This window comes from Anomalospiza imberbis, chromosome 5 (assembly GCF_031753505.1).
Source record: "Anomalospiza imberbis isolate Cuckoo-Finch-1a 21T00152 chromosome 5, ASM3175350v1, whole genome shotgun sequence".
Lineage (NCBI taxonomy): Eukaryota > Metazoa > Chordata > Aves > Passeriformes > Viduidae > Anomalospiza > Anomalospiza imberbis.
The window spans coordinates 19,734,568-19,750,825 of NC_089685.1; the positions used below are offsets into that span (position 1 = coordinate 19,734,568).

The 16,258-nt window shown below is 40.3% G+C and overlaps 1 protein-coding gene across 6 annotated transcripts in view; it reads right to left on the bottom strand.

The window, feature by feature from the left end:
• PLXNB2 (plexin B2) overlaps nucleotides 1–16,258 on the bottom strand; it is a 252,434-nt gene that overhangs the window by 31,404 nt on the left and 204,772 nt on the right. For all 6 annotated transcript variants that reach the window (XM_068189818.1, XM_068189813.1, XM_068189816.1 and 3 more), the window contains 4 exons: nucleotides 15,501–15,609; nucleotides 2,044–2,180; nucleotides 1,228–1,395; nucleotides 128–236 (listed from right to left, as the gene is read on the bottom strand). In XM_068189818.1, the coding sequence (XP_068045919.1) occupies nucleotides 128–236; nucleotides 1,228–1,395; nucleotides 2,044–2,180; nucleotides 15,501–15,609 (523 nt within the window). The remainder of the gene's footprint in view (nucleotides 1–127; nucleotides 237–1,227; nucleotides 1,396–2,043; nucleotides 2,181–15,500; nucleotides 15,610–16,258) is intronic.

A 16,258-nucleotide genomic window follows, 5' to 3' on the forward strand; every position in this document is an offset into this window, starting at 1 on the left:
ATCTGTTCAAACCTTATTTCAGTCCAAGCCCAGTGAAGTCCAGTGGGAAAGTTTATATGCAGTTTTTGAACAGATTATATGTTGTACATCCAGTGTTATGCCTTTGGGGGAAAAGAAAGAAAATTACCCTTTTTTGATTCATCCTCCCTGCTTCTGGACGCTCTGCATAAATCACCAATGAGAAAGTCTCGATGAGCTCAAAACCAGTTCCAGTTACAGTAATATTTCTCCCTCCACTGCAAGGTAGAATTAAAAAAGAAGTCAAGTCATTGGCAGACTACCACAGCTATACACTGCTTCCTCCTGCACTGCTATTGCTTCCACTGAAAAAACCCCTATATGTAATGCCTATATGACAATTAGATATCTTACAAAAAAGACTTCTATTAAAGCTATTTATGATGAAAGCACTTAAAAGATCAATGTAAACTTAAAACTCAATTTAAAACAGCAGAACTGAAAAAAGTACAAATTGCTTTGCCAGGATTTTTGGCTGTACATTGATGCCAATCTTTGTGTGCTTTACTTCTCCAATGTTACTATTAAAATCACTCTGCCTACAGTACACACATAGAGACAGAGCTGAGAGTATTTTTTCCACAGGTCTGTAGGGACCTGGCTTCTCTATTCCCTTTTATTTGCAGCACATTGTTGAAAAAATAATACATTCACATAAGAATAAGAATGAATGTAAGTTGCCAGTGGGAATTAAAGTCATTGAAGTGACATGGATTTAGAGGGATAGTAAACCTCAAAGCAATCCATAAAAATAGGCTTTAGTTTATTTGGAAGAAAAAAAAAAGTTATTTGAATTCCATGAGGTAAATCACTATTGATCTACCAAAGAAAAAATTCCAGCCCCCAAAGTCACCCAACCAGAAATGAAAAGGAAACATTAAAACCAAATCCTATTTTACACAAGTGATTTCTCAATATTCAAGAAGACAGATACTATTATCTCCAAGAGAAGTCACAGCCAAATTTATTTTTAATGTTCTCTTAGGTCATGATGTTACACTTTTTACATTGACTTTTGAAAAGGGATAAAAATTTGGAAGTAAACAGAATACTTTCAAACATCAATTGCAGTTAAGACCACAAGCCCTATGTACCTAAATGTTTCTATTGCTAGAGTATAGGAGTTTATTCCAAACAATTCTATATTTAATATTTTTATTTTGTATTACACATAGTTTGTGAAGAATGTTACAACAAACATTTCATTACCTGCTGAAGCTATTTACTGGCAGGAATTTGGTGACAGTAGGATTCTCGCTGTATGTAAACAGCTGTGGTACAGTAATTCTTGTGCCCCCATAGTTCATTATGACTAGAACAGGTTCAACCTTGTTATTACGTCCTGTAATGCAGATGATCTCGTCTCCAAATTCAGTACTAGATTGAAGAAGAAAAAGAGGAAACATCTTCTGTTACTAACATTACGGAATTTTGTATTCTTTTACATATATACTCCAGAACAAAAATACCAGGGCTCTATTTTTGCTGGGTACAGTAGTTATGAGAGGAGATAACACTTCCATCAGATCACATAAGCTTTTTAACAAAAGAGATATAGGATGTAACAACGAACAGTGTACAAACATAGGAACAATGCAATGTCAGCACACTCAGTGTCCTTCCTTTTTCTTTTTTTGAGAAAAGACAAGGGCAGCAATTAATAAAAGGAAAAAGAAGGGAGAAGAACAAACCATGGGAGACTAGAAAATTAATACTTTATACAAAACCACTGAGGACATACTGAGTGAAAGCATGGGTGGGTTTGAAACAGCCAGTCTAGCAGAGAAAGCCAAAAGTGGAGAAATCTTTGGACATATAAATTCTCCCACTTAAGGGGTTTTTATAACTGCTCCTTCCGCTGAAGCCTCTGAATGAGTTTCTGTCTGAATGTTACATGCAGAACTCCATTGCATGGGAGGAGTCACAAAGATATAGACAAAGGACTTGTTTAATTTATAAGGGCCAGAAAAGGTTGGTGTTTTTTTAGGACACAGCTCTGTATTGTTAGTTACTCAGGCTACATACACATTGCAAGGCTGGCTACCGACTGTAACTTGAACATCTTTCTTGGAACCAGTGGCCAGATTTATACCAGAGATGGTAAGTCTGGTTCCACCTGCTTGTGGACCACTTTCAGGTCTTATTTGAGAAGGATGAGGTTCCTGCAAAGAGAAGATAGTCAAACTAAGTGAGAAAATGAAAATAAAATTTATACCGGTATTATTTATTTTAATAGGTAATATAAGTTTAATATTACTACCTGAAAAAGAATAAAATTAGAGCAATGACAGACAAAATAAAACAAAATCTTTTACTATTCATGTTGAAATAAGTAACAGATAATGTGAATGCCCTTTTTCTTTATTGTATTTTATGAGGCTTTATACAAGTTTCAATTCCCTATCACAAAATGTAAAGTTAGCAGCCACTAAGTTTGTGAGAGCTGCCTGTTAGATTTCCTGATTTCATACTTATTTTAAGATTTCTGTCTTCTTTATGGCTGAGTCTACTTTCATCTTTCCTTATCCTTTCCTATACTCTGTGTCAACTACAGGAGACAAAGAACAAGGTTTTCAAAACTTGCACTAAACAGAAAGAATATAGATTCTCTTTCTCTCATAAGGCTCTTGATAACTGTGGTAAAACTGTTAACCTATTCTTAAACAAAAAATTTGCAAAGAAAGAAAATCAGAGAATGCTCAAATTGTCTTAATGTACCTAGAACCTTGGAGTGAGTTCCTTAAAACCAATTAAATCAAGCAGACACACTTCAAATTGTTATAAAATTAGTTTTATATTTAAATTTCTCATGAAGTTCCTTCCTTTTGTTCTCAATTCAGTCTTTGTTTCAATGATTGCATTCTGGGAGCTCCAACAAACACCGTAAATTAACAGTGAGGGCTTTTCATGAGCAGCATGATTTAATTACTTTGTCACTAAATTGTTTCTGCTTCCAGTTGAGAAAAGCATCCTTATTCAGGACCACACTGAAGCTTCTGAATCAAGTGGATGACCGAAGCTGAGCAAGCTGCGTGATGTGGGCCTCCAGCCAGCTCCGGGTGACACTGCCTGCTGACCCCACTCCTCACCACGCCTGCAGACGTGCCACAGCCCTCGCACCCATGGGGCCACAGCTGCTGTGCCTGCAGGCAGCACCATGCCCTGGGCAAGCAGCACCATGTCCTGGGCAGGTAGCACCGTGTCCTGGGCAGGCAGCACCATGTCCTGGACAGGCAGCACCATGCCCTGGGCAAGCAGCACCATGTCCTGGGCAAGCAGCACCGTGTCCTGGGCAGGCAGCACCATGTCCTGGACAGTCAGCACCGTGTCCTGGGCAGGCAGCACCATGTCCTGGGCAGGCAGCACCATGCCCTGGGCAGGCAGCACCGTGTCCTAGGCAGACAGCACCATGCCCTGGGCAAGCAGCACCATGTCCTGGGCAAGCAGCACCATGCCCTGGGCAGGCAGCACCATGTCCTGGGCAGGCAGCACCATGTCCTGGGCAAGCAGCACCATGCCCTGGGCAGGCAGCACCATGTCCTGGGCAGGCAGCACCATGTCCTGGGCAGGCAGCACCATGTCCTGGGCAGGTAGCACCGTGTCCTGGGCAGACAGCACCATGCCCTGGGCAGGCAGCACCATGCCCTGGGCAGGCAGCACCATGTCCTGGGCAGGCAGCACCATGTCCTGGGCAGGCAGCACCATGTCCTGGGCAGGTAGCACCGTGTCCTGGGCAGACAGCACCATGCCCTGGGCAGGCAGCACCATGCCCTGGGCAGGCAGCACCATGTCCTGGGCAGGCAGCACCATGTCCTGGGCAGGTAGCACCGTGTCCTGGGCAGACAGCACCATGCCCTGGGCAGGCAGCACCATGCCCTGGGCAGGCAGCACCATGTCCTGGGCAGGCAGCACCATGTCCTGGGCAGGTAGCACCGTGTCCTGGGCAGACAGCACCATGCCCTGGGCAAGCAGCACCATGCCCTGGGCAAGCAGCACCATGTCCTGGGCAGGCAGCACCATGTCCTGGGCAAGCAGCACCATGTCATGGGCAAGCAGCACTGTGTCCTGGGCATTGCACACAGAGACAGGATGCCAGGTCTAAGTGTGTGACTGGTGCATTAGGCTGGGACATTGTTATAAGGGAACCTGATCCTGTGTTTGCTGAAGCATACTAGACCAAGAACTTAAGGGAGCCTGTGAATAGGTGATGCCTTTTCTGATGTACAGCTGTAATGCTTCACCATACTAAACCAGACTTTTCTTAAATAAGTCAAAAAAAGTAATAAGCTTATTTCCCAGACTCATGTATATTTGTAAATGACAGCTGTTCGCCTCCTCTTGAATAATCTTGCAAAAATGGTTGACTGATAATAAAGTCCAGGCTTGGGGCTATTTCATATGAGGCACATGCAAATAAAGAAAGAGGAATGAAGTCTGAAAACGTCCCTTGCTGATGAGGGTTTCCTCGATCACTATCACACAGCACTGACCTTCCACTTGAAGGAGGAAAAGCCCTTCTCAGAGACAGAGAGCAACATGACTGCCTCTTCCTAGTCATGCAGCAAACCCCCTTCTCTCTTGTCGTTTTGCTCAGGCACAGACCATCTTTGTGACCGCTTACAGCTACAGAGCCAAGGGTCCACCAATTGCAGGGAGGAAGGGACTGATATACTGCATTTCGGTTCAAAGCTCAGTGAGTCATCAACAGGTTTTTAACAAGCAGCAGGAATCCATAAAAATGCATCTAGCTGACTTCATGGTTACTTTACAAATTTGTTTTATTGAAGCTCAGATATTATAGAAGCATGGAGAACTCTTACGTGCTCTGCTTTTTTTATACTTTCATGTCTAAGCAACTTCCCTCTGAAGGAATGCATCATGGTTCAGCACACTTCACAAATCCACAATGACAACCGTAATTTGCTCTCGAGTCATTGAGCTTTAGGAATATGCCTTAACTAATTGGGTGTCAATTGCTTTTCTTCCCCGAGAGAAATCTGTTTGTAAACCCTTCACTCCTTAAGAGCGAGCATATGACTGCTCTCATGCACTACCCTTTGATTTAGCTTTAATTTAATACATCACTCAGGTTACAAGACTTTATATAGGGCAGTCACTCAAAGTAATTTTAAAGCATTTTAAAAGCTCATTTATGTCTATATAACCCTGTCTATGCATCCTCATATTTGGATTTAATTGCTTACTGATTTAAGCGAGATTGAAACAAGACACACCAGGGTAAATAAAAAGTTTTAGGGAGTCAGTTTTAAAAATCACATTTGAAGTTTAAATTAGAATAAGTCTACATATACACTTTATAGGAAAATCTCATTTGTGCTTCTTTACAACAGAATTTTGTTGCTAAAAATTACAATTAGAACTGTATATGAAATACTCAGTTTATAAAAATGGGTCAAATACTTTAAGCACAACCTTACCACATGGACAGAAAACCATACCTTTTATTAAGTTCAAATTAAACCCTAATTGCTATAAATTGTTAACCATGCTGGACTTCTGTATTTTCCACAGGAATTATTAGCTGCATAGCATGCTTAGGATAGCTTTCAGATTAATGTTTTCCTCAAGAACCACTAAAGAAGCAGTATAGGCAAATTCTTTCTCTATGAACCTCAGAAAAGATCTGTTTAAAATTTGTAGCCTTTTCCCTAAATACTACCTCCACTGGAAGGTTAGGCTCCAAGGACAGGCTTAAGAAGAAAATTAACAAGAAACCACTAAAAGCAAGCCTTTAAACATAGACTAAGGAAACAAAGAAAGACAAAAGGTTTCTGGATCATCATACACACTATTCTCTGTAACCTCAGCATAACGAATGAAAGGAAGCTTGCTAGGAACTTCAGTGGACAGCCATATTCCTTTCTCTTGCCAAAAGTGTGAGTTACAGCTCTGTTGGGTTGTCTGATGGGTCCCTTAGGCAGGGCTCAGCTGTCTCTGTTGCCAACAATCAGTAAATGCAGAGTGAGCCACAAACTTGAAGTCAAACCACTCAGCATCATTGTCTTTGAGAGACCTGTTAGTGGCTGCCTGCATTTGTGTCCCTAAGAATAGGGATGTAGATGTAACCAGCTAGCAAAGTTATCTATGAAAAACACAGCTCTAAGGGGGATGTGAAAGAAGTATCTGTTCTATTTTCCACAGAAACTGGGTTCTTTTTTTTCTTTTTTCTTAGAAAGGCATCAACTCCACTGCTTGGAATTTAAAGCTCAGCTACACCAGACAGGAGAAGTCACCACCCACCCTTCATGCATCCATTTTGCAGACACATCTCAGATGCTCTTCAGGCTGAATGGAAAAGAACCACTCTGGGAACTATCACAGAGAGCAGGCAAAGAGGAGATGGAATGGTTATGGCTAACCCTTATTTTGTCTTGAATTGCTGATCTTGCAGCTGTTCCTCAAAGGACTATTTTAAAAGCACTTATTCAAAATATTCATATTTAACATATTTAAAGTAATTCTGCAAATACCAGGAGCTCTCAAGGGAACAAATAATGTGGATGCCTCATAAAGATGATCTAATAAGGAGAAGCTGAATGATGCTTTCTGTGTAGAGAAATTCTTCAGCATGACTGCTAACACTTCGTTACTGTAAACTTGGAAGGAATATTATTTGATTAATTTTAACTTGCTATTTTCTGTTTCATATTTCCCATCTTTCCCTTCCTCTTAAGGACCTGCCAGAAAAAATAAGCAGCTGAAATAAATTATCAAGAATTTTAACAATTTTAATTATCATTTTATTGCAAAACCAATGTACTATGAATAAGTTTTATTGCTCCTCTAAAATATTCATGGATGGCTCGAAGAACAAAGCGCCATCGGCCCACCTGGCAGTCTTCTTAAGAGTACCAATAAAGAAAAAAGTAGGGTCATGCAAATGCTCAACCTGAAAGCATTTTTCAAAAATGCAATTAGATAGATAGGATCAGGAGGAGAATGGTACTTTACTGAATGCCAAGTTAATTTGAAAATGTGCCACCAGTGGTGATACAAGACTTCAACAAGAACTGTGTTACCTAAGGAGAAGGCAGCCCCTTCCCATGGTACTCAGCAGTCAGACAGACACATACGAACCCTTGGAAGGTGCCAGGTCTAGTCTCATCTTACAGAGTCTTATCTTATGCAGCCTGGCAAAGCTGCACCTGACCCACAGCTCTATGTTGCTTACCAAAGTCTTACATGAGATTCCTTCTCCTTGCAGAGGAAGACAAAGGGCAGACAGTAAATCCGTCTGTGCAAACCTTTTTTGAGGGATAATAAGAATGCTGCTTTTACCAAGAGCCCTTTAAATTGAAGTCAACCTGAATGTTCAACTGTTACAAATGGGACTGATAAGTCTCCAACCTCAAGTGCTGCAGTATCAGTGATGCTATTTTTTTCTAAATCCTCTCAAAGATTTCCTCTCTCCTTCTTTCTGTCATTTCAGTCTCTGAATCAGAAGTACACCTGCTGTCATGATAAATACCTTGCTTTCTTTTTCAGCCCTCTGCACCTTGAGATCTTTGTTGGCTCCATCAGAAGACACGCGGGGGAACTCACACTTTCTATAACATCACTGTAACATCACACTGCAGTGCTCAGTGCCATTATGATGTTAAACAGAACATTTGATAATGCATCCTGTATGGAATTTGTAGCAGTCCTGTAATAATTCTTCTGGAAAACATCAGCCCTTGTGAGGACTTGGCAATACTTCATTTCTCATGGATGCAGTAAAATTTAAACAACCTTGCAAATGATGATTTAACCATTGTTTTATAATTCCTTTAAGTGTAGAAAATAATTCAAACCCATTTCAGTTTTTCTCTTATTTTGTTTGAAATGGAGGAATGTTTTTTCAGGTCTATACTTTTGTCACCAGGAAAATATTGTCCATGTCTTCCAGGTAGTTTAATGTTGGAGCATAAATATTTTCTGCAATAACAGGCTACCTGGTTATGAGGGCTTTTTGATAGTCTAGTATGAAAAAGCCTGTTCCAATGTCTGTCAGCTGTTCAGTGGCCTGGTTTTTGAAGAGTCTGGTAAGCCATCTCCCAGCAGAGGGACTTTGTGCCACCAGGACTCCCCACTGCCTTTCATTCTCATGATCATGCCCTGTGCTTGTAGAAAATGGATTTGCAGTTTTGATAAAACCTGTGCAAATCCACAGCTGTGCTGTCAGAATAAAATTCAATACACTTGGAAGTGATCTTCAATCATCAGGTGTAACTTGCTCCCTACTGCATGATTTATCCTGAAAAAATTATTTTATCTAAACAGGATTTCTTGCTTGTGGCTCTGACCAGAATGTAGCCTGTTTGCAATGGGAAATTTGAGAACTTTACACACTTTACACATAAATCTTCCTTAAATCATACTTAGATGTAATAATGTTGAGTTAAAGATCTCAAAATCCACTTGCAACCCAACTTTTCCATCTTGTATCAGACTGCTGGGTAAATATTCCTGAACTGGTAAGTAGTATTCCCAATGCTTTGATAACTGCAATACTATTATCCTTATTGGAAGGATAATAATGTTATAAATAGGTTATCTCTTGTGCTTTTATACCTTTGGTTAGTACCCATCCTGTTGCTATGGTTTACCTGAAAGCAGTGGTTATCTGCTCCAAGCAGTGAAACAACAACACTTGTACATTGCTTTTGGTACCTAATGTTCAAATAATGCAAGCATGTTTAGTAGCAAATTCATTTATTCTCTTTGTAATACCAATGCAAATGTGGCATTTACATTCCTGTGTGCCACTGTCTTATCCTTGCTTCATCAGCACAGAAGTACTGGAAAAAAAACCCAAAGAAAAATATTGACAAAAAAGCTCCAGCTGGCCCAAGTATATTTGTGATTTCACATTCAGGCATTTTCCAGTGTCCTGTTTTTTTCATCACAGCCAGAAATCTCTTTGCGTGCTTTGTTTTTATCTTTTGCCCCTTACTTAAAAATCTGTTCACAGAAATGCTATGTATTTTTCATTGTAGTTTCATGCTTTCTGTATGCTAGAGGGTAAATTATCTCCATGTCTGTTCCACTTATAATCACATTTAGACATGAACTTGCTTATTAGCAGTGTACATGGCTGCTGCTCTTGCACAGCAACTGTAGATCCTCTGAGCATTCACATTTAGCTCTTACAGTTTTCATCCTGTTTATTAATCTAGAATGAACTTTATAATCTTTAATATTTTATGAGTAGCAATTAGTCTTTTTGCAGAGTTAGGAAGGCGATATATTATTTCTTCAAATTTTTTTACTTCTATTTTAGTAAAAAAATACTATCTGTAGTCTGAAAATTCTCTGAGAGAACTCCTAGCATTTTAGATCTCTGTGGTATGCTGGTGTCAAATCAAAGCCCATCTTTTAACTGGCTAGCAGTGGGGTCATTACTTTTTTTTTTCTTTTTGTTTTGTTTCCTGGTTTTTCACATTTTTCTTTGCAATTAAAGATATAGAGGTGTAAAAGAGAACTATTCCCCCAGCCTCTTTTTTGCTCACCCATCTTGCATCTAGACTGGATTTTCCAGACTGATTCATGTTCTTTTTCACTCATTTTGTTTGCTCTGCAGCTTTCCTGGTTTGCAGTGTCATGTCCAGCCAATTCATTTCTGGTCCCTTAAAAATTATCCAAGAACAAGAGGAGTAGACACCCATGGAGCACCACCAAAGTTCTGCATGGCTTCTTTATCTATTTCTCTGCTTTTCCATTTGTCTGTCATCAAGCACAACCTCATCTATACAAAGTTTCCTTTTCCCAGAAGAATTACTGGACATGACTCTGTAAATAAGGGGTACTGTATTCTATGGTATCCATCTGCTGTAAGCAGTTTCTAGCCCATGAACTACACCACTGAGATAAACTACACTACACTACTACTGAGATAAACTACTACTACACTACACCACCTTTATCCTTCACTAATGGTTGTCCTTTATCCTTCACCTATCAAAAAGAGAAACAACAAACCACCAAGGAGGCTACTGGTGGATCACTGTAGGAATATAAAAAGGTAAAAGACTTTAGAAAGTGTAAAAAGGCCTCAGAAAGTAGACATAAAGCTGACATAAAGATCACAGGAGGGGCCAAGAACAGTTAGTCAGCAACAGAGGAGGGGAACCTAACAGAGATGCACAGAAACCTTGGCATGAAGTCTATGCTTCAGAGGGGGATGCTGGAAAAAACACAACTGTGCCAGATCACAAGCAGAGAGACAACTGGGAAGGGAAAAAAGAGGACGGTGTCAGAGTATGGCCCTGTGATGCTGAGATGCCAGCTGCAGCACAAGGGGAAGCCAGCAACAGATGGAGGTGTTCAAACAGACATGGTGGGCAGCAAATGGCAAAGCCACCTAAGCTCCCTTCTGTTGGCTCCTGTAGGCACCGACCTCCATTTGGGGGTTTGCCTTTGATGCAAGTGCACTTCTTCACAAGTAGGAATGGGCTCTTGTGCTTCCACACAAGCAGAGAACAGGGATGCTATTTCCAAGACCTGATGACAGTGCACACAGATACAGATATGGATAAGATTTTCACAAATGTACAGGCCATGTTGTTGCTTTGTCTTTATCACAGCCATCTTTCCTTCACAAGTAACTCTTCTCTCTCCTCACCCTGGTTCCAGCTGCAGTAAGTTCTGACTCTTGAAGAAGTAATTTTTTACCAAAATTATCTGCCTCACACTGAAAGCCAAATTATTCTGCCAACTCTTGCATATTATGCAAACAAAAATAAAAGGCATAGCCCGTGAAGTGCTGTAGACACCAGCCAGCTTTTTGGGGGTCAGAATGTCATTTCATGGACTACGAAGGTAACCACAGGAGCCAAATTAAACCTCTGAGTGGGGAACTCAAGCCATTAGGATCTGTTCTTTCCCCCTCAACTTCCCTCCTTTCTCAGACTCAAGGGAGACTGTTTCTTGTTTCTTCAGACAAGCCACCCACTCACAGGATATTCAACCAAAGAATTTCCATTGTGCATTCTTGGCAGTCTGGTGTTCACCGCAGTGGCTGACCTGACCCACTAGCTCGCCTCGTCACAGCATCCATAACACAAGTCAGTTCCTGGGCTTCTGCAACAGCAGAGAGATGAGGAGCTGAGTCCTGGCTTTCTGGGGCTGCTTTGTCCAAACCTTACACCATGTAAGCTGATCACATGCTTCCAGGCACTCCAGGTGCCCAGGCAGAGCATTTGCCTGGCAATGTGTATTGTGTTTTGGCTGCTGTGGATGGGACATTTAAGCAAAGGGCTGGTATGTTAAACAACTTATTATTTGGACTGAAAGCATCTTTTCATCATGAGACAGACACCACATGATTTTCTGAAAAGACCACAGAGCTCTTCTCACAGGTTTGATGGAGAAATGGAAGCATGCATGACTGGAAAGTCTGCACTATCATACATGCAGTGTTTACTGGCAGCTCTCGAGAAGAATCGTGAGTACTGCATGGTGGGACATGTATTTAAATGCATGGCTCAGAGGATAGAGAGTTAAGACTAATAATAGACACATGAATAAGGACCAACGTCATTAAAACTCTCAGCTATCCAGGAGTTCTCCTGTCCCCCATGCAGACTGACACACAAACAAGATGTACTGCAAGACTTAAGAATACAGTAAGAACCTCTGGAAGCAATTCCAGACTTCTGCGGATGTGTGGTTTATCAGCATCAATCATAATGGCTACAAGCATGTAATTTTCCCCACAAGAAAAACTCACACAAAGCCCCCAGCTACAGTGTAAAATGAATGTATTGAGGCAATGACTCAGGGCGAAAAATTAAGGAGTGAGCTGAAACCCTCCATGAAAGCCTTGAGGCACTGATCTGGTGAGAGCTTCCAGAGCAATTGCTTCAAACATCAAGAAGCAAAGCAGAGGAAGGATGCAGGTAAGAGGAAACTGCCAAGTTGGGGGTAGATTAAGGTGGAAGAATACACCTTGTTAAATTAACTGTGCTGTTCATTTCACATTCAAACTTGCAGTATGGTGAATAGTGATGTTCATGTTTGTTTTCAGGTCAGGCTCTAATTTATTCCCCCTTCTTCCTCTTTTTGGTTATTCATCTCTTTTAGGTAAACAGACGTCCTGGTTCACAAGTACTTTTTTCCAAGCCAGTTCCTAAACTACCTTCAGCACCTCAGAAATGTATTACACTTTTGCAAAGTTCTATCTCTAATGTCACCATCTTAGATTTATTTGAGCTTTTTGAAAAGTCATTCTAACCTGCATAGCCTAAGCCTCACAAAATTGATCCAACAAACAAATGCTGGAGATGCCAGAACCAGCCGCAAGCTCTTGTCCTGGTGCCTTGAGTCTAAAGAAGAGGTGTTCTGAGAAAAGAATGAGCACTTGTATGGGATCAGCAAATCTGGGCCATACACCTTGGAAAAGCTTAACTCCTTCCTTTGAGACTGCTTCTCACTGCCATAGTAACAAGCAAATCAGATAAAGTTAACAACAAATGAAAAAGCAGGACTGGCCTTTAGCCATGTTACTGCTTCACCTGCTCAGAGACCAGCCAAGCTGTCAGTGCTCCAGATTTACCACATAGCTGGATATTAAAATTTAGCAGAAGTTAATTTCTATTTCACTAAACAGGAGAATGGTTATTGCCTGAGCCTGCTTATAGTGCAACAATAGAAATGCCAGCAGAGGATGACTGGGTTATCAGAATTTAATTTCATTGGGACTGTACTTGAACTGAACTCAGGCTGGATAGAGAAATTGTGACTGGTAGGGAGACATAAAGCTTTCTTCTCCTGTTGTGCAGCAAATATAGGTATTTACTGTACAGCACAGACACTTGTGGGCCAAGGCATTTTTGTTCAGAAATAATTTTAAATTGAAACAATGGCTTCCCTTTTAACTGGATTTTTGACCCATTTCATGAAGGTCTTGCACATTTGTCAGTTCTGAAATGCTCTGTGTGACAGACAGGAAAGAAGCATGAGTCTGAGCCGCAAGTTGTTCTGACTATTGATTCTCATCAGTCCACCTTTAAAAATAAATCACACTGTTCAGACAGGGTACCATCAAGAGCCAAATATAGTACTACTTATAGAATCACAGAATGGTTCAGAATGGAAGGGACCTTCAATGCTTACACAGTCCCACACCCCTGCCATGGACAGGGACACCTTTCCCTAGATCAGGTTGCTCAAAGCCCCATCCAGCCTGGCTTCAACAGTTCCGATAATGGGGCAGATACAGCTTTTCTGGGCAACTTCTCTTAGTGACTCACCACTCTCATCATATAAAAAAATTATTTCTTATACCCAATCTACTTGGTAAGTGCTTTTTCTGGTAGATAGTAATCACATGTATGAGGCTGAGACAGTGGGGTGCACTTCTACCCTGTCATGCCACCCACTGCATTTAGAACAGCCACTGTTAAAGATGAAACTATTCTGCTTCAAGTGGTCAGAGCTCACAGTAAAAACAGTTGTAGAGATCAGCAGAAGGGTATCCATCCCATGTGCCAAAGAAACAGGGAAATACATAAGAGAAAATTTATTTTAGGAGGGCTCTTGGAAAGAAGATTATTTTTTTTCCTTTGTATATACTGAGTAGAAGAGGTTTTACACAAAGCACAGATTTTGCATGTCTGCTGAAAGAAGTCTGAAAAAAGCTCTGAAACAAGACTGCATCTTTTAAGCCAACATTAGCTGATGCAACTGTCTGCTCTGATTGTCTGTTCTCATGCCAAAGTATTCATGTCACACTTGTAGAGGTGTGCATAAGTGTGACACCCCATACTGACTTCAGTCCTACTACAGTCCAAAGTTGGCTTCCTTTTCTTGTGGAATTAAGAGAAATGAAACTAGAAACCAATGTCGCCAGTTTTAAGGTGTGAATTGTATTACTTGTCAATGTTTTCTGTATTGTAAATAGGGTCCACATGGAAAGTAAATAAAAATGCTTTTTATTAAATGCTTTATTTACTGCTCATGCAGTAAATAAAAATGCTCCTTATCAGCAGTTGGCTTAGGCATCTGATTGTTCAGTAACCTCAATGCAGGCAGAGACTGACACACAGAGAGTCTTGGACTTGCAGGAAAACATTCACATAGTTAATGCTTGTGCACAGCTACTTCTCCCAGCACCTCATTAATAGGCAATTAAGAATCGTTCCCTGAAGTAGCCAAAAGCAGTGGCTCCTTATGTCCCTCTCAGATGGGCTGAGCAGGGAATCACCCTAAAACAAGTCCAAAGACAGGCTCCAAAGCCTTAGCATAGTTCAGGTAACATCTCAACCTACTCCATAATAACTTCACACGCTTTCCATGAAAATCATGGGACTACTTTATACACAGAAGGATAGGAGAACTGGTGCAGAACATACCCAATAGATTCGTGTCAAAATCTCATGTATGTCTGTCATAGTCTCTGTCCTAGAGACCACAAACATACGCGTGGGAGATGTATGATTGTTCTCTGGTTAGGATTGAACCTACATTTCCACAAAGGAATATATTACATAGTCAAGCAAAAAGGATAGGGTTTTTTTGCAGCAGTATCACCAGACAGAGGAGGTATTTGTTTGGAAATTACAGAAAGCCCACTTCTAGCCGGTTTTGTGAAAGCAAGGATATCCTCTTCTCAATTAAATATCATGCTCAACTTATTCCACTGCTGACTCCTTTCCTTTACTTCTCACAAGACACCAAGAATTAATGAGACAGAAGTTTAAATAAGGGAGAACATAAGAGCCTAACAGACAAGTTATGTTTTATAGTTTTGTAGTTTATAGGTGTAATTTAAGTATCAGTATGGGGACTGATATTATTTAAACCTCTCAACTATCACATGATTTTATAAACGTGAAGACCTCATACATACAGATAAAGCTACTTGCTGCTAAAACCACATGCTAGACCAGCTATAAGCTAGGGCCATGTTTAGAGCAAAGCAATTAACACAGAAATGAAATTCTCTTTCATAGTCACACTGAAAACAAAGCACATAAGTAATATGAACACACATCACGCTGTCTGCGGCTCTGCATGCCATACTTTTGAATGAAATAAATTATTAAAGAAATTAATGTACCTTCATTACTTATTCTTCATCTGCTCTGCATCCATTCTTCTAATTAAGAAAATTACCTAGACTAAATAGTGCACCATGTATATAGAGAATACCTAATTTTTTGCAGTGCTGACTTTTTTTATTTATTAGTGATACTTCAGAGATATTATGTCACTAGTGAGTAAGTTGCTTTTTAACCACATCTTTTTAACATGGATGGCAAACAACATCATCCTGTTTTGAGACTCTTAATCTATTAATCAGAATTGATTTTTAGTACACCTTTTGTATATAGAAATGCTGGAATTAAGTGTTTTCTAATATTTTTTCAATGACAGTGCTATTGATGAAACAGTAAGACAAACACAAACAATTCTGTGCTTAACTTTAACTTATGTCATACACAAAGTATAAAACAGGTCTCTGAAAAAAATGCACTTACCTGGTATGTAAACAACACTTCACTTGGTGATTTACCTAATTTTCCATTGATGTTAACTTCTATTTGACCTTGTTGTGGTTCGTTCATTGGGCCAACTTGACACACAATCCTAAAAAGAAAGAATGTAAGCTTATCTGCTGGAAGTAACAGCTGCAATACCAATGCAATGTATGTGAGCTACCACACACACTGCCAGCAGGAGCACCAACTTTGCTTTATCCTGTACTATGTAATTCAGTGCTGCCTCAGATTCCCAGAAAAACCACCCAAGAATAGTTTGCTCGTCTATCTAAAGGCTGGTAAAACTGAAACCTGAGCACTGTACACAGCCACTTCAGTAGTCTGTTAGTAGAAGTGCCTTCTGCAGAAGACTCAAATTCAGCCCCGTAAATCAGTTGAAGCTCTGCAACCTGATACAAGATTTACTGTGGACTTTGTGATGTTAAAAAAACCCAAACCCACAAAGGAGCCCCCACCTCCTTGATGCAAACATCAGACTGTCAGCTATCTTATAATTTTGTGTTTTAAGTGCTGATAATTTTGTTGTGCATCTTGGTACCTTTCAGCTTCAAACCTTTTCACACCTACAATCAATCCCTTCAGAATTACTGTTCTCTGAAAATAAATTCACAGATAACACATGCAAACTCAGAGGTCAAGGAACACTGGCCAAGAAAATGCTGCCTTAGAACTAACACTGCTGCTGAGTGATAGCAAGGATGATTAAATTGTTATTTCAAACAGGTAAACCACAGAAT